The sequence below is a fragment of the Octodon degus genome, unplaced genomic scaffold (genome assembly GCF_000260255.1).
Source record: "Octodon degus isolate 3935 unplaced genomic scaffold, OctDeg1.0 scaffold00002, whole genome shotgun sequence".
Classification (NCBI taxonomy): Eukaryota; Metazoa; Chordata; class Mammalia; order Rodentia; family Octodontidae; genus Octodon; species Octodon degus.
This window is the reverse complement of record NW_004524578.1, coordinates 19,155,000-19,173,168: the sequence shown is the minus strand read 5'-3', so window position 1 is coordinate 19,173,168 and position 18,169 is coordinate 19,155,000. Positions and strand designations below refer to the sequence as shown.

General features: G+C 55.0%; 1 protein-coding gene across 1 annotated transcript in view; it reads right to left on the bottom strand.

The window, feature by feature from the left end:
- Positions 1-17,814: 17,814 nt before the first annotated feature.
- Positions 17,815-18,169, bottom strand: part of Wdr93 (WD repeat domain 93) — a 44,221-nt gene continuing 43,866 nt past the window's right edge. The window contains exon 16 of the mRNA XM_004623466.2: positions 17,815-18,135. Within this exon, the coding sequence (XP_004623523.1) occupies positions 18,036-18,135 (100 nt within the window). The 3' untranslated portion in view covers positions 17,815-18,035. The remainder of the gene's footprint in view (positions 18,136-18,169) is intronic.

Sequence of the window (18,169 nt, the reverse complement as noted above, 5' to 3'; positions counted from 1 at the left end):
GAACTCAGGACCTCATGCTTGTCAGGCAGGTGCTGTGCTGTTGAGCAGTATCCCTGGCCCTAACTCACACATTTTAACCAAAGTATATTCTGTTGCAAAAAGAAAAAACCCAACCAACCAAACAAACAAAAAAAATAAAACCCCTCAGATACTCTGTTGTGAATCACCTACTATAGTCTGTCCCTTACTGATGCCTCTCTAGTGTGATTCTAGTTTTCTGAAGAGCTGAGCAGCTGCATATGCAGTGGTGGAATGGCTTTGTGGTCTCTGCTAAGGTCATGACCTCCAAAGATCCAGAATGCCCCCCCCAGTACCCACACACCTGTAGAACCCATCTGCAGTGAAGCCCCATTCACAATTTTGATGAAGAATGAGCGCACGCCAAGCACAGGCCCTCTGCGTGGTGCCTGCTACCCTTCCCTTCTTCGGCTAGCCTTGCCTGCTTCAGCCTTGGCTTGGCCTGACTTGGAGCCGAGGCCTAGGCTGACTGACATGTCACAGCCTAAGTTCTGGAAGATGGCACCTGGCTTGCTGTGGCCATGGCTCTCTCCTGGCCTCTTAGCCAGGTTCCTGAAGCACAAGGTGCACTGTGGCACCCTCATCGCCACAATGGAGCCCAAAGAAGATCCCATGCTAGTCCTGGGAGGCAGGGTACCCTGAGGTTAGAGCTGACTGCAAGGGCTGGCCAAATAGCTCAGCAGCTTAAAGAGCCTGCAAGCAGGCCCAGGGGCCTGGGTTCGATCCTGGGCCTGCCATGCTGACTCTGCCCCCAGGGTGCACTGAGATGGCAAATGAGACTGGGTGTGGTGGTGCTTGCTTGTAATCCCAGCTCTTGGGAGACTGTAAACAGTCAGATCACTACCAATCCAATCTAGTAGTGGGACCCTGAAGACCCTGAACACCCTATAGATTCTTCCCTAAAATTAAAAAAAAAAAAAATCTGCAGAGTCTCAGGGGCTTGGTTAGGGACCCAGTGCTGCTTGGGAAACTTTCCCCTAACTCTGTCATCTATAAAGTGGTGATGCTGATACTAGGGTAACTGGGGTAGGATAAGGTAGTGCCTGGCATAGTATTTAGCTGATGTTAGGCATATAGCAAGCTCAGGGCAGCAGAACAGGTACAGGAATAGGCTGACTGCAAAGGGGTTGTTTCTTTAGTGCTGGCACTCGTGGAAGGAATGCAACTGGCTCCTTCACCCCAGGCCTAGGTGTCCCCCTCCCCTGCCATCTCCAGCCTCTCCACTCGAGGACCCAGCCTAGAGCCATCCTCAGCAGGTCACCGGCTCCTCACCACAGCTGAAGGGCAGAGGAAGCAGGAAAAGGGTGCCCAGTGCTGCTGCTGACAGGTGAGCCTAGGCAAGGCTATGAGGCAGCTTTCGAGGCAGGTGCTCATGTGACAGGGCCCGGGCCCAGGTGCCCAAGCCACCTGCCACAGCCTGCACTGTGACACAGGGCACCCCTCTTGCAAGTGGGTGTGGAGCCTGGGTTTTCTCTGTGTCGGAACCTGCAGCAGGTTCAGAGCTAACAAGCCTGGCCTGGGTCCCAGCCTGCAGGGCTTTTCCCTGCTTCTCCCGGCACCTGACCAACCTGTTCAGAAGGAGGCTTCCAGCTGGGGGCTGTCTGGACCTGGATAAGCAGCCAGTTCACCCCACCTGAGACAGGAGGCGCTGGGCAGGGCCATGCAGTCATGAGTGTGTGGCCCTCGTGCATGTGGCTCACACTGTAAGTTTCCACACAGCATCTATTACAAAACCTCTGTTCACCTTTTCCCCTTGATAAAATAGAAGGAACTGTATTGTGGCTGGCCACATGCAGATGGAATGGCCAGTGTCCGTGGTTTCTGGGAGGGCTCTTTATTAGTTACTCTTGTTGAGACAGTAGTCACCCTGTGCTGCCCAGGCTGGCCTCAAACTTAGTTGCTACACAGGATAAACCTAAACAAACCCTCTAAATCCTCTGTGCCCTTCCCTGCCCCATCCCGGGAACTGGACTGAAGGCCTCACACATGCTGATTTTGGAGACCAAGTCTTCCTCAATTGACCAGGTTGGCCCTGAACCTGTAAATCTCCTGCCTCTGCCTCCCAGGTAGCTGGGACCCCAGGCGTGCGCCATCAGGCCCAGCGAGGGTGAGCTCTTTAATGCCAGGGGAGGGAGGGTTGTGCCTCTTCTCCTTCATACCTTCCTCCTACCCGGGAAATGTGGCATGCTCGGAACTTTGGCTCAGTGGGAAGCAGTGGCAGGCACAGAAGCAGCACACTAAAGAGTGAAGCAAAAAGAAGTCCCGAAGCATTGGCAACAGTGTATTCACTTCCTCATGGAATTAATAGAAGCGCCATATCAGTCTGGACTGACAACTCCTGGGTTTAATGTTGAAGGAGAACTTTGAGCAAATGGTATGAGCAGCCAATCATAATCCTTCTCCGCATCATGAGGAAGTTCGCAGGCTTCCTTGTCATGGAGGGGCAGGGGGCTCAGTGGCTGTTCAGTGACTTCCCAGCTGACTGAGCGCCGCAAGAGGCCTAGACGAATGTCCACCCTGATGAAGGGCTTTCATCAGTCTCCCCCAGCCTTGTCCCTACAGCACTGTAGTCTCGTGTGAAGCTGTGAACCGATTGTCCTTGGGGTCAGACATGAGCCCAGAAACAAACTGCTTACCAGTCAGAATCTAGAGATCCCAACAGGTGCCAAGGGCAGCCCTCCGTGTGGTAAGACGAACTCCACAGAGCCCTCCAAATGTGTGTCTCCTTCCTCCGAATTTGGGGTCTAGAGTCCTAGGGTGACGGGTAGCATGTGTGGGGTGAGCCAGGATCACTTCCTCCCACGTATACAATACACAGTTTGAAGGGGGGGAGGATGAGTGATAAGGTTTAGGGACAATCTCTAGCTCAGGGGAGGGGCTTGAAGCCAGGTCCCCAGCAAAATAGCTGAGGGAGGGGCTTGGGGTGTTGGACCCAAGAAGAAAAACAGGATGTAGTAGTAGTTGTCAAGGGCTCAGAGCTAGCAGGGCCTCCAGGGACCGTCTGAAGGGCTTTCTAGGACCAGAGGCTCTGTCCTGTGAGGCCAAGAGCAGCTGCTTCAAGGTACAATACTGAGAGGCCAGAAAATGATGCACCAGTACATCTGGGGGTTGGCATGGGTGGACGTTAAGCGCTGTGTGACAGGATGCTGGTCCTGGTGACCACAGAAGTCCTTCCAGAGCTGTAGCCCTGAACGAAGGAGGGACAGGAAGCATGGCCTCAGGACTGGCCTTCCCAGGGCAAGGGAGCTCAGAGCAAGGTTGCCCAGCAGCTTCAGGCTTGGCCACCACACCCCGTCTCCTCTGTGCCTGGAGCCTGTGTCTCAGCTGCGCCAAGCAGTGCTGGCCCGGCCTGGCCAACCTGGCACAGTCAGTGTCCTTGCAGTCAGGTAGGAACCGAGTCCCAAGCTGTCCCTCAAGCTCAGCCCTGAGCCCTCAGAGGCTGAGGGTGGGTGCTGTCCCTGTCCAGCCTGCTCTGGCCGAGCGCAGGCTTTCCCACTCCAGTAGTACCCTGTTGCCACAGCTCCCTCCAGGAATCGGCCCCATTTTTGCCCTGAGCAGGTGGCACAGGGCTGAGAGCAGGACGAAGCCTCCACGAGATGGGCCTCTGAGCGCCTGGCCATGGCCCCTTGGGACCTGGGGTGTCGGCTGTGGGAGCGAGGGCGGGATGGCAGGCAGGGCGAGCGCTGGGTGGTGTTCTCATTACCAGTAAGCCCGCAGCCACCTTCACACCTCCTGGCTGCCCACTGACACAGAAGGTGTCAACTTGGGAAAGCGAGCGTGTAGGGGCCGCCAAAACAGCCCAGAGCGTTGTCCTGGGGTGGGGGTGGGGGCCAGGGCACGTGTGTGTGTGTGTGTGTGTGTGTGTGTGTGTGTGTGTGTGAGATCTGGAAGGGTCCCTCACTTCAGCATCCCCAGACAGCCATGACAAAGGCACAGCCAGGGAACTCTGATGACATGGTCTGTGGTCACTGTGAGTAGGTGCCACCAGGGCAAGGTCACAGAGCAGCCAGCTTGCACATAGGTCTGAATGTGCCTGTACTGATTAAACCCCACTGCCCCAGCTCAGAGGACACGGTGCTCGCAGAAGCCCCATCCCTGACTTCAGGTCCCCAGGAGCAGAAATCTGACTTGAGTCAGGTCGCTGGCGTAGAGCTGCAGGCCCATGCAGTGCCCATGCAGGGCTGGGTGGGTTCTTTGCAGCCCCATGAGGAATGAGCAGCTGGTACTACGGACCCCAGATGCGGCCCTGGCTGGGTAGCCAGGAGGGCCCCAAGAGGACAAGCCTGGAATGAGGCTTCCCTTTTCTTTTCTTTTTTTTAATGGAACCGGGGATTGAACTCAGATCCTTGCGTTTGCCAGTCAAGCACTTATCCTATTGAGCCATCTCCCTGGCCCCAAGGCTTCCCTTTTCATCGTGGGATTTTACTTCAGGTGGAAGTCATGGGCTGGGGGGCAGTGCTGGGGCTAGATCCCAAGTAGAAGGTAGAGGATGACAGGGACCTGCAGGTGCACTTGGGCTGCCTAATGGGTGGAGAGTCAGAGTCCCAGGGAGGCAGTCTGAGGAAGGAGAGGGTGGGAAGGGAAGAGCTGGGACGTGGAGCCAGTGAGAAGGCACGGGGGGGGGGGGGGGGGGCGGGTTGGCCTTTGGCCGGGCACTTAGAAGCCACCCTCTGCCCTTCCTCCAATGAGAAGGCTCAGGCCCAGGCCAGCAGGGGCTCCACTCCTGACCTGGGACTCAGTCTCCACATCCCTGAGGTGGGTGTCTGCTGAGGAGCAGAGAGGGCACCCACGTCTGTGCCCTGCATGGCGGCGTGGCCTCCTGAGGCCCTGCAGCTCCCAATGGGTGCTGCCTTTGGGGCTTGGACTCTACTCTTGCGGTACAAACTAGCCGAGGAGGGGGTTGCAGAGTGCTTTTGCCCTCTGTCCCTCCTTATCTTTTTTTCCACCAAAGAAATGCAAACTTGTGCTCCTCACAGTAAATACAGACAAGACGAAGGAAATGTAAAGCACCCCGGTTCTGTCCGCCCAGAGAGAAGCGGCTGTGACGCTGCCGCTCTTCTCCGTGTGTGTGTGTGTGTGTGTGTGTGTGTGTGTGTGTGTGCTGTAGCCACCCACGGTTTACATGTCCAGTGGCAGGGTCGTCTATTTTTTTTTTTTTTTTTTTTTTTGGCAGAACCGGGGATTGAACTCAGGCCCTTGCGCTTGCCAGGGAGCTGCTTATTCCACTGAGCCATCTCCCTGGCCCCAAGGCAAGGTCTTGATAAATTATCCAAGAGGGCCTTGAATTTTTCAGCCTCCTGCCTCAGCTTCTGCGTAGCTGGGGTTGCAGGTGTGCACCACGCAGCGCAGCTTCACTGCTTTCAGGTGGGCAGGTCTTCTGTGGCCCCAAATCCACCCCGTGCACCTCTCACCTCTCCTATCACCACACCTGTTTCCAAAACAGGCTCCTCACTGCAGGAGAAACTTTCTAGGTATTGGGCAACATGGCCCTCCTGCCCCACCCCTACACCCTCCGTTTGGTAATCTAATCTACTTCCTGTTTTGTGATCTGCCTGTTCTAGGGATTTCATTTATGAATCATGCAGGCTTTGGCCTTGATATTTGGCTCCTCTTGCTTCATAATTCTTGGAGGCTCGTCCACATTGAAGTGCGCGGCGGGGGGGAGGGGGGGGACCAGGCCTCTCACGAGCTGGCAAGTACTCCGCCGCCATCTTCATCCCGGCCCTTTAAAAAATCTTTTATTTTGGGACAGGGTCTAGCTAGGGTGCCCAGGCTGGCCTCAAACTCTCAATCCTGGGGCTGGGGACTTGACTCAGCCTTGGCTTCAGTCCTCGGCACCAAAAACAAAAAATAAAAACCTCCCCTAAAGCACAATTCAACCAAAAAAAATACAATAAAATCAAAAACTCTCAATCCTCCTTCTTCAGTCTTCTGACTAGCTGAGATTACAGGACTGCACACCACTTCCCCTCCAGGCTTTGGAATAAGAGTTTTTTGTTGCTGTTTTTTAATGAGTTTTGAGGCTTCCTAGTAGTCCATAGCTTGGTTCTAACAATTTAGTTAAATAATGTACGCTGAGGTTCCTTAAGGTTTGCCGCATAGGCACAGCCTTATGAGGTGTTTTGAAAATCATTTTTCAATTGCACACGTAGCACACAAGTGCAGCCCACTTGTGAGACACAGGCGTACTGCTGCTAAGATTACAGTCTCTCTGACCACCGCTGGAGCTGAGACCTGCGCCAGCCCCACCCCGCATGCTACTGCGCACGGCGGCGACATGCCGCGTGACAATGTGGCCGGCACCAGTGGACAGACTGGTCCCCTGAGATGCAGCACCTGCCAAGCTGAGCCCATCTCAGTCTGTGCAGGTTCATTCCATTACGGTCACACAGGGACAAAATCCCTAGGGGAGGCATCCCTGTCCCTAAGTGACCCATGACTGCTTGGTGAGCCCCTGAGGGCTCTTTCTGTGCGGGTTTTTACACATATATGTTTATTTTTAAAAAAATTTATTTATTTATGTGTGTGTGTGTGTGTGTGTGTGTGTGTGGCCAGCTCAGCCCACCAGGGGGCGGGGCTGGCTGGCATGTGGTGCTGGGGGATTGAACCGGGGTCCCTGTGCTTTGCTAAGCTTGTTCTTTGTTCTAAGTAGGTGCTCTAGACCACTGAGCCATCTCACCAGCCCCCACATATATGTTTATGTATAAAATACATCCACAAAATAGGCAATGGGTGCACAGGCCTATAATTCCAGCAGTCAGGGAGGCTGAGACGGAGGAGTACAAGTTCCAACTCAGCCTAAGCAATTTAGTAATTTGGCAAGACCCTGTTTCAGGTGCACTGTTTTATTTGTATTTTTAATTAATTAATTAATTAATTATTTTGGCAGAACCAGGGATTGAATTCAGGCAGCGCTTATTCTACTGAGCCATCTCCCTGGCCCCCTGTTTATTTATTTAAATGTATTTGGTTGTTGTAGGGTCTCATTACACAGCTTGGACTGGTGGTGATCCTCCTGCTTTTAGCCTCCCCAGTGCTGGGATTACAGGTGTGGGCCACTACGCCAGGACTCTGGCCGGCTCAGCCGTCCCTGGGAGCAGGTCTGGCGCGGCTTGTGATGCCAGGGATCGAACCGGGGTCCCTGTGTTTTCCTAAGCTTGCCTAAGCAGACATTTGAGTCCTCTGAGCTATCTCACAGGCCCTCAGGTGCACTGTTTTAAAATAGAAATAAAAAGGATGGGATGTAGCCCGATGTAAAGGCCTGGGTTCAGGCCTCATCGCCATAAAACACAAAGCCTAAATATCAGGCGCTGTCAGTCATGCCGAGCTGGCCAGCAGCTCTGTGTTGTGTTTCAGCTTCTGGGTTTCTTTTGGTTTTGTTCCTCCGATCCACAGGGCCGCACTGAATGGGCTTCCCCGGTACAGAAGCACTCTGCACTGGCTGCGGGATCCTGGTGTCCTGCTCCTCCCGCCTGGCCAGCCTTTCCTCTGGCTCCTCACAAGAGCAGTGGGCCACAGTAAGGCCCCAGCATGGCCGGAGAGGGCCTGGGGTTCAGAGAAGGCAAGCAACCTGTCTGGGGTCACACAGCCCTCTCATGGGTGATGAGCCAGGCGTCCCCTCCTCTTCTTAAGCTAGCCCAGAATCCCTGACACCTCCACCCCTGCCCCTGGTCCCAAGCCTGGCTTCATGGCTCCAATCTCACAAAAAGTCCTCTCTCAGGCATGATGATCACTGTGGAAGGCTGAGCCAGGAAAACTGCAAGTTGAAGCCCAGTCTGGGGAACTTAATGATTTAGCAAGACCTTGTCTCAAAATAAAAAAAGCTATAAAGGGCTGAGAGTGTAGCTCAATTCAATCCTCTGTACTGTAAAATAAAGTAATAGAATGAAAAAAAATTTTTGAAACTCCTCTTAAAGTTGAAGGAAGGTCAGCCTGATTCAGGTACGAAGGCGGCTGTATGGCGCTCTCTGCTGGCAGCATCCGGGACTGCAAGGACGCTAGAAAGCCAGGTTCCAACGCTCTGGCCAGAGAAGGACTTCCTCCAAGGTGGGCAGTTCTGGGAGCCCCGCCTCCTTTACACAGTTGGAGAAACTGAGGCACAGGTGTCACATTTCCCCCACTTTCACAGCCTGCCCCTTTGCTTTGGGCTGGGTCAGTGGCTTAATCCCTTTATGCCTCAGTTTCTCCACTTCTCACTCTGAGGCTCTGGCCCACACTCACTTATCCTCCTTTGCTCCAAACAAGGAACTAAGTAAGGTGCCCCAGGAGTGGTGCCACCTAGTTACTGGGCATCAGCAGCCCGACCCATCATGGCTCTGGCACCTCCTCCTGATCCTTTCCCGGAAGCCAAATCTCTCCTCTTCCCACCCCCTCCTCCCCTCCACCCTGGGCTACCTGTGACACCACTGGCTGAGCACCCAGCAGGTCCGCAGCTAGATAATCAGATTATGGATCCAGAGTAATCTACTCCAGATGGCTGGCCAGCACCGCTCCCTGTCTGGAGGTGTGAGGCTCCCCTGGGAGCTGCAGGAGCTGACTGGGTGTTGGGGCCTGGGTTGCTAGGCCATCCGCTGCTCTGGGTCCTGCTTTATCTACTTGTGAACCAAGGGGGACAGGATCTAGGGGAGGGAGACAGGGTTCTCCCACCAGTGGCTTTTTAATTATGAGTTGAGGTGTAGCATTTCTTCATAATTGGGGGGACATTTATTATTTATATTTTTCTGGTTGAGTACAAGCTCTTCTCACAATGAGCTGTATCCCTAACCCTTTTCCTAGTTTGAGACACGGTTTGCTGAGATGCTAAATTCCCCAGATTAGGTTTATATTTTGGATCTTCCTGGCTCAGGATCCTAGAGTGCTGAGGTGACAAGCATGCTTTGCTGAAATTTTATTTTAATTATTTATTTTTTGATCTTTTGGAGATATAGTGTCACTATGCAGTTCAGGCTGGCCTTGGACTCACAATAATCCTCCTACCTCAGCCTCCCAAGTGCTAGCATTATGGGCATGTGCCACCATGCCTGGCCTGAGATTTTATATTTTGTACTGAGATGCCCGGGCTCTACCCTCTAGGATTCTGGTCCATCAGTTCAGTGGGACCTGCAAAACTGTGGGCCCTCTAGGATGTGAAGCAAGGCCTAGTGTGGCATTGAGGGTTCTGGGGTTCCTCCTCACTCCCAGGGCATCCCCAGGATGAAAGCAAGCTCTTGCGTCCTTCAGAGGAGTCAGGGATTGGGAGGGAGGGCAGAACACGGGCTTTGGTGCCCAGGTCTGCCCTGCCAGCTGTGTGACATGAAAGGCCCTCTCCAGGCCTCTGTTTCCTCCTCTACTGAGCAGCACATGTGCCTACGTCATTGTGCTGAGTGTGAGCAGAGTCCAGACAGTCCCCACAGCCTAGAAGCAGAAGCCCTGGCCCTGAGGGAGACATGAAAGGACGTGGGCTGTAATGGCAGACCTGACTCCAGGGGACATGGGGGCCGTCTGCAAGTGGGTGCTTCTTGTGGGCCCCCTCTCCTCTTCTAGGGCTGCTGCAGAGGTGCTGGAAGGTTCCTGGTTATTTGGGACACCAATATTAGGGGCTTCTCTGATGCTAAGAAGGCTAGCGGCAGCGCTGCTTCGTTCTCCTGGGGCCACTGGCTCCGGCAGGGTTGGGATTAGAGCCGTAAGGGAGGTATTTACCTAGCACCTCTGATTAGCACTCTGATATGGCGGGCTGGCAGGGAAATGAGGGCACTGGCACAGGGGCACAGTGCCAGGACCAGGCCTAGCCCGAGGAAGCAGCCTGGCCTAGCTGGATGGCTGGGGTTGGGGCCTGAGGGTTTGTGGTCCTGTTTCCCCCAGCCTGTCCTGGCGCAGACTCCCACCTCTGCTCTGGTGGGGCTGCACCCCAGCCTCCTTTCCCAGCCTTACACGTTGTCCTGGCAGGCCTGGGCAGGCTCGGGTAGGGGGCAGCAGCCACTGGCTCCGGCACTTGTCAAAACAGGCCCCACAAGTGTGAAGGCCTCTGCCTGGTGGGAGGTCAAATAGGCCCTGTGCCTGGAGAACTCGTTAACTCAGCTCCCAGGGAAAGGGGAGAGGGTGGTCATGATAAGGAGATCAAAGGGGACAGACAGCGTGAGGGCCAGGCCCAGCTGGGCTCCAAGATGTTCCCAGAGACCCCTGGGGCAACAGGAGGGAGGGCACCACGCGTCAGCCTTGAGGACAGAAGACCCAGGCGGGGCCTGGGGCTGGCCCATCTGCCCCCTCCCTCACCACGGCCCCGCCCTGCTCGTGCCATCTTTCCCCAACCCTTTGCCTCATGCTTCTTTGCCTCCCCTCTCCCCTACAGCACCAAGAATAGAACCCAGGGCCTTTGCGCCGAGCCATGTCCCTGGCCCTTTTTATTTAAGACAGGGTCTCACTAAATTGCTAAATTGTCCAGGCTAGATGCAAATCTCTGATCCTCTGCCTCCACCTCCCAGAGGGCTGGTATTGCAAGTGTGCACCACTCTGGGACCCTGCACCTTTTTAATCTGCCCTCTGCCCCTACACTGGAGATGTTCTCGCCATGCTCTCTCCTGCTGTAAATCTCTCTGTGGCTCCCACTGGCTCAGTGCATACTATTAAGTTTCAGGTGAGAGTTCTCAGGCATGTTTTCCACATACAAAATGCTGCCCACACATATGGCCCCTCGTCCACTTACGTCTAGTTGATTTTGTAGCTAATAAAATACAAATTCATGGGGCTGGGGAGATGGCTCAGTAGAATAAGCGCTTGCCTGGCAAGCACAAGGGCCTGAGTTCAATCCCCAGTTCTGAAAAACAAAAAACAAAAAACAAATTCATTTCAGAGCACTGCTGATGAGAAACCAGGAGTGGCGGTTTCCTCTAGAGCAGGCAACTGGGCTCCTCAGAGGCAGCCTGGGAGAAAGATTTGTTCAACTCTGTATCTGTGGATCCTCTCGACTTTTAAAGTATGTATGCTTATGTTTTCAAATTAACAAATTCTTCAGGTCTAGCACTGCTGAAGAGGCCCAGTCACTGGGCTCCCTGGTCAAGCTCTCAGCTTGGATCCCAGGAAGGCTTCACCCAGAAAGCGTGCACCCTACTACAAGCAGAAGGGAGGTGGCCTGCCTCTCCTGGATGGGACCATGGCATGGGCATTCTGCAGCTGCGGGTGCAACAGAGATGTGAGGAGGTGAAGGCAGGAGGTGATAAAGAGACGAGGTAGGGGGTGGCGGGGGCTGACGCCCCAGGAACAGGTACCAAGCTGCTTGGCCTTCACTGCCACAATCCAGCTCACCCATCAGTTTTGTGGGCCTGGCCCTGAAAGAGAGCCTAAAAGCTTTGGTAGAAGAAATAGGCAAAGGTGTGATGCCTGATGCCACAGTCCAGTGGAAGAGTAGGTGCCATGTGTGAAGTGCCCACTGGGGACAGCACAAGCTCACATTCCTGAGAATGTCATCTGCTGAGTGTCATCCGAAAGCGTGGAGTTTATTTCTCCCTCTCCACCTGTATTTCTTTCTTGCTCCACACCCCAGACCTTCCAACCAGTACTGCGATGAATAGGTGTGGAAAGAGCGGCACCCTCCCCTTGTTCCTTAGGTTAAGGGATGAAGTTTCAGCGTGTTATCATGTAGTGTGATGTTTGCCTGCAGGCTCTTTTATCAGACTGAGGAAGGTCTTCTTTGTTCCTAGTTTGATAAAAAGATTTTATTATAAAAGTGTCCAATTTTGTCAAATGCTTTTTCTGCATCATTTCAATTCACACTGCATTTGACAAACCTGTTACACCGGCCCCAAAGTGGCAACATGCCAGCGATAGGAGAGTGGTAGCCGCTGGGCCACAGGCCAGCTTTGGGCCCTGCCAGGCTGGGGTGCACGTGTTGAGGCAGCAGGCTGCCCCTCCTCTGTTCTTCAGACGAGGCCAGCTCATCTTCTCATTCTTCTTGGACAGCTTCTTTATCCTACCCAGCTCTGGAATCAGGGCTCTCCCCACCTGTAGTGGGAAGCAGGTCCCACTCCTGTTCCTCACCCTATTCCGGTTGCTGGTGCCCAGAAGCTCCTGTTATACACAGTGGAAAGGAAGGGGCAGGACTACTAAGAATTGGCACCAGATCCCCACTAAGTGAAGGTGGCTCCAATCCTAAAGGCACGCCAGGCTAGGGCACAGGCAAGAGGCCCACATGGGGTGTGTGTGCAACTAAGGATCCCCCACCTTCGCAGCCCCCTCAGAGGGCCAGGCCCCGCCCCCGCTTTGATGTGCTGAGCGGCCAGGAAGAGGCCACTTCACACCTGGGCCTGGATAGTCCTGGCAGCCTGAGATGCGCGTGCGCCGTCAGGCACCGCCACACTCCCACTGAGGCCGAGCCCCGCCTGGGGGCCTCCTGTCCCCGCCCTTCCCGCCCCTTCGCCCTGAGGTGCAGGCTTTACCTGCTGGGCTTCGGCGACAATGAGCGGACGCGGCATCCCGGAGGCGCTGGCAGGGCATCCTGGGGGGTCCCCGATTAGAGGTTTAGCGGTTAGTGGTTGGTAGAACCCGTTCGGTCGTCGGGGTGGCGCCCCCTCCTGCCCGCGCAGGGGACAGCGACCGGACCTGGTCCTCACTACTTCCCGCGCTCACCTCTGCCCCGCGCAGCTCTTTCGTGGTGATTTGCCGGCTCTGCCCAAGACCTGGATGCCCCCTCGCCCTGGGGTGGTCGCCGGCCCGAGGAGTCCAGGTGACAGCGGACGCCTGACGCCCGGTCTGAGCACCAAAGCTCTTCTGGCCCCGGCACCTTGGAAGCCGACCCCTTGGCTCCTGGTGCAGGCATTTCCGGGGGTGGCCGCCAGCCTCTCTCAGGTCGGCCTCCTTGGAAAAAGGCGCTGTGGGGTGGACGCTGTGAAGCTAGGAAGCTCTGCACCATGTGTCGATTTATGAATAAACTGTTTACACTCGTGTCCGTGGGCAGCTCTTCCTCGACGTGGACACAAGCTCCCAAGGACAGCATAGGGCCGTTGGGAGGGATCATCGTCATCAGCCTCCAAGCACACGGCCCAGCCCTCTTCCTCCTTGCCGGCTCTTTCTGCATGGGGCAGCCTGGAAGGGGTGGCATGGGGGTTCCTATGAGAAAGTGTCAGGGAGTGAGTGATTTGTTCCTTTTTTCTTCGAATCTGGTGGGGAACTGGTTAGGCATTTTACAAAACTGAAACCTGCACTCAAGCCCAGCTAGGGCTTCGGAGTTGGAGCTCTCCACTCTGGTAGGACTTAGCCAGCTCCATTCCTTATGGGGCCCAAGTGGGCGCTATTGCTACTTCCAGTGGGTCGTTGTGCCTGGAGTTCTGACTCCCTTTGGGCCCAAGTGTCTACTTTGATGATGTAGGGCCACAAAGGACATCAGTGGGCTGGCCACAATTGTGTCCTATGACCCTGACAGTTACCCTGGTGAGTGGGGGTGACCTGTTGGGTCACCTGCAGTCTCATTGGGGTTGCTGAACCCCTGCCCCCACTGGCGGTATTAGATCAGGAAGTACCGGGCAGAGGGAGGATCAGCCTGGCAAGCACAAGGTTCTGAGTCCATTGCTGATAGCCTCCCCCTTCCCTGCAAGAGCAATGGGTCAAGAATTTGAAAGCTTTCAGCAGCCTCTGCCAAGGGTTTCCTCTGGGGACACACAGTTCTCCCCTCTTCCCCATCCAGTGGACCTTAGAGCAGGCTTTCATTTGTTACATACTTGATTGAGAGAATAAATTACATACTACAAAATTCACTTTTTTTTTTTTTTTTTTTTTTTTTGGCAGAACCGGGGATTGAACTCAGGCCCTTGTGCTTGCCAGGGAAGCGCTTATTGCACTGAGCCATCTTCCCGGCCTCACCTTTTGGTTTAGAGACATTCTTACTGTATGGTATAGGCTGATCTTGAACTCACTGCGTAGCCCAGGTTAGGCTCAAAACTGTGGCAATCCTCCTGCCTCAGCCTCCTGCAGTGCTGTTCACCCTTAATTTTAAAGCGCAGTGTAATGGTTTTGGCAGAATTGCACAATTATCACCACCAATTTTAGAACATTTTGATCACCTCTGACGAGAAGCCCTCCCATCCCAGCCCCACCCCAGCACCCACTCCTCTACTTTGTGCCTCTGGATTTGCCTGTTCCAAACATTTCATGTTCAGAATTACACAAAGGAGTCACATAAAGTGGCCTGTTGCCTCTGGCTTCTGAGCGCGATAAGGCTCAGCCGCGTGTCCTGTGTGTCATTCACCAGTCCTTTTTGTTGTCTGAGGGCATTGGTTGTACGCTTCCCCACCACTGGGAGTATTAGTAGGTTTTGCTTTTGTTTTTGTTTCTGGAGACAGAGTCTTCTTATGCAGTCCAAGCTGGCCTTGAACTCACTATGTAGCCAGCCTGCGCTCCTCCTGCCTCAGCCAAGTGCTGGGATTACAGACGTGCGCCTTTGTTTTTGTTTCGGAAAGCTTTTCCAGGGCTCAGGCCAGCCAGGAGGGGCAGTGATGCAGACAGGGGCAGGGGTTCAGGCCTGAGCTGAGCACACCTGGATGGTTTTGGCTGAAGAGTGGAAACCACAGCTGAGCCCTGCAGCAACTCGGGAGACTCGTGATGCCCCTCTGCCACACTTCCCCTCCTAGAACCCTAACTAGGGTAGAGCCTGAAGTCTTCTACCCTGCTGAAGTCCACCTTGTTTACAAAGTCTATTTGCATAGCAAAGGCCTGACCACTCAGGATGGGGAATTAAAGTTATTAGCAAGTCTTTTCACAGATAGGTGGGGCTGGTCGGCAGCCCCCTCCCCCAGGGCTGCTCCTCTTGCACTGTGCCCAGGGTACTGGCGCCTGGGTGTGAAGTTTCATTAGCACATCCCTGCTAATAGCTGGAGACGGAGACGGGACTAGATAGGAAGGGTTTGCCTCCCTCCTGCTGCTCCTGCCCCTGCCCTCTTCCGGCCCCCCCATCTGCCTCTGGAGGAGACGCTGTGTACCATCCCCAGTGAGGATGACAGAAGCTGCACCCCATTCTCAGGCGACTTGTGAGGTACCCTAGGGTCATGTTTAGGATGGATGGGCAAGTGGTGGTGTACACCTGTAATTCCAGCACTCTGGAGGTTGAGGCAGGACGACTGCAAATTGGAGCCCAGGCTGGGCAATTTAGTGAGAACTTGTCTCAAAAAAAATTTTATAAAGGGGGTGGGATGGGGATGTAGCTCACTAGGAAGGCCCAGGGTTCAGTCCCTGGGTGACAGCACCTCCACTAGAGCTAGGCAACCCCAGAGCTGTGTGCTCTACTCTGGGTGCTCTGCCTCAGCTGAGTGCGGGCTGGGGTCAGCACGGAGTGGTAGGTGGCACAGGGCGGGTGCCCCCTCTGGAGCCACCTGGGTTAGGTCTGCTGGAAGGCGGGCACAATGATTATGTGGGCACAGGGCGGTGTGCCTGGTCGGGATGAGTTGGCTGTCAGGCAGGGCCGGCAGCTGCCCGGTCTCCTAGTCTGAGCTGGTCCACAAAGACCCCTGACAGCGGAGGAGCAGTTGCCCCGGCCTGGCTGTGTGCTCTGCTGCTAACCCAGCTGCCGTCAAGTTGTGCAGCCAGTGTCCCTGTACTTGTCTACAGAGGCAGTTTGTTGCCACTGGGGTGGAGCTGCTAGGCAGGTGATCAGCTAATCCCGGCGTGGCCTGCCAGGCAAGTGTGTGCACATGCGCACGGGGCATGTGTGCGTAGCCATGCACTGTGGATGCTGAGGAGGGATCCGCAGCTTGGCCGCAGTGTGCTCAGGCAGATTCTCCCAGCACATAGCAAGGTCCCCATCTGAGCGAGGGACAAAGCCAGAGGGGTGGCGGCCAACAGCTGTCCACATCGGCAGATGGCAACATCCCTGGAGCAGGTGGGGCCTGGGCAGGGACATAAGATTTCTAACCTTCCAAAGGGCAAGGAGGGGCAAGGGCACTGGCCCAGAGGATGGCACAGCCCCAGCCCCCCACCTGGGCATCGCCAGCCTACAGGAGCTTTGCCAGGCCCTGGGTCCTTTTCTCCTTCCTCTCTGGATCTGGCACACAAGGCTCCTTGGGAATGCAGGTGTCTCCTTCTGGGTCTCCCAACCAGGCGATTACAGAAGAAGGCTGGCGTGGAGCGAGAGACCCTCCCCGGTCAGGGCTGGCTGCATCCTCAGCCTAGTGCAGGGTCGGCAGAGCCTAGCGGTCTCCGGCCTTCTTCCCTGACAGCTTGCGTCACCCTTTCTTCATTTTTTCCCTATGATCTTTTTTTTTTTAATTTTATTTATTTATGTGTGTGTATGTCCAGCTCATGTCCAGCTCAGCCCACCAGGGGGCAGGGCTGGCTGGCATGTGGTGCTGGGGACTGAACCGCAGTCCCTGTGCTTTGCTAAGCTTGTTCTAAGTAGGTGCTTTAGACCACTGAGCCATCTCACCAGCCCCTCCCTATGATCTTAGAGTGGAGACACGACTTTCCCTTCCTCCTCCAGGGACAGATGAGCCATGAGCCTGCAGCCAGTGAGAGGTGCTGTGTGCTCTGCGGTGCCAGGTGGTCACAGGGGCCTGGCAGACAAACTGAGACACAAGGGGACATTCTAGCCCTGCTGAACCAGGGATTGAACTTAGGCCCTTGCGCTTGCCAGGAAAGCACTTATTCCACTGAGCCATCTTCCCCCTCCCATTGAGCTAGCCCATCAAGATAGTTCTTAGTCTGCTCCAAGTTGTGTAACCGAGTCTCCATCTCTCTGTGAAACAGGGATAATAACGTCTCTACTGCATGAGGCTCCTGCACTATGTGAACTTTGGTCCCCATGGCCTTCAGACACCAGGTGAGGCCAAGGCCACCTTCCCAAGGTCGCCTGCCTCATCTTGCAAAAGGGGCTGCCAGGATCCTGCCACACGAAGGAAAGAGCTGTCTTGGCCCTATATCCATATCCTGGGACTCCAAGGGGAAAGGGTCGTAGGTGGGGATCTCTTCATCTGGGGACATTTAGCCAGACACTATCACTGCCTCAAGTGAGGTGTCAGGCCAGTGAGGGGCACAGTATGCAGCCAGCAGGGGAGAAATGACACAGCCGGCTGGGGGGGGGGTAGCATGGGACAGGTGGGAAGCTGAGCCACAACCGTCTGCAGTTCTCAAGGGAACCACGAGGTGTCCTCAGAGAGGCGGGCCTGTCCTTCAGGGGCTGGAGGCCCTCTGCCCAGTTTCCCTGGTTTTTTGTTTGTTTTGTTGTTTTTTTCTTTTTCCTCTTCTTCCTTTTTTTTTTTTTTTTTTGTACTGGGGATCTAACTTAGGACCTTGCTCTTGCCAGGCAGGTGATTATGCTGCTTCTCCCTGTCCCTTTCTTCTCCTTCTCCTTCGAGACAGGTCTCCTTATGTAAGTCTAGACTGGCCTTGAACTCTCTGTGTAGCCCAGGCTGGCCCCCAATTTGCAATGATCCTCCTGCCTCAGCCTCCTGAGTGCTGGGATGACAGGTTTCATTGGGAGGGGCAGTTTCTAGAAGTGAGGGTCTCCAGAACCCCAGCCTCCTCTAGGTTTCTGGGCCAGTGGGCAACATCCAAGTCCTACAGGCCACAGCACCCAGGTGGCCCAAAGCTGTCCTCTCACCAGTGATTCTTCGCTTCCCAGCTGCTCTCTCTTCCTTGGTGGTGCTGGAGATGAAACCCAGGACCTGGTGCAGGCTCAGCCGGGAGCCACACCCCAGCCCGCGCTGATGGCTGCCAACGGCAGGAGCTGGCGGGGCGGGGGAGAAGCAGGAGGAGAAGAAGGGGCTGGGCTGGTGGGGTTGTCCACGGCCTCCGAGGCCAGGGGTCCTCCCTGCTGGGTCTGGGCACAGTAACTCGCAGTCTAAAGACAGTGGCTATTTATTGGGGTGGCACATTGCCCTCTGCCCGCACTGACAAGACGCTTGGTGTCAGAGAGTCCCCGAGGTACGGTTCCTTTCGCTGGCTCCAGGGACTGCAAACCCACGGCCTTGGGGCTGGGGCTGTTTGTCGCTGTGTCCCTCATTCTGGGAGTGGCTACCCAGGCAGAGGCTCTCCAGAGTCCCATGGTGGCCATGTCGCTGTCACTTCCTGAAGTTATCTCTCTGAAGCAGCAGGGAGTACCTGCGAAGCCTGGTCCACTCCTGGTCTTTTGTCACCTGGGGTCTCTTCAGCTTCTGGAAGCTGAGGGCCACAAAACCAGAGATGAGAGATGCCT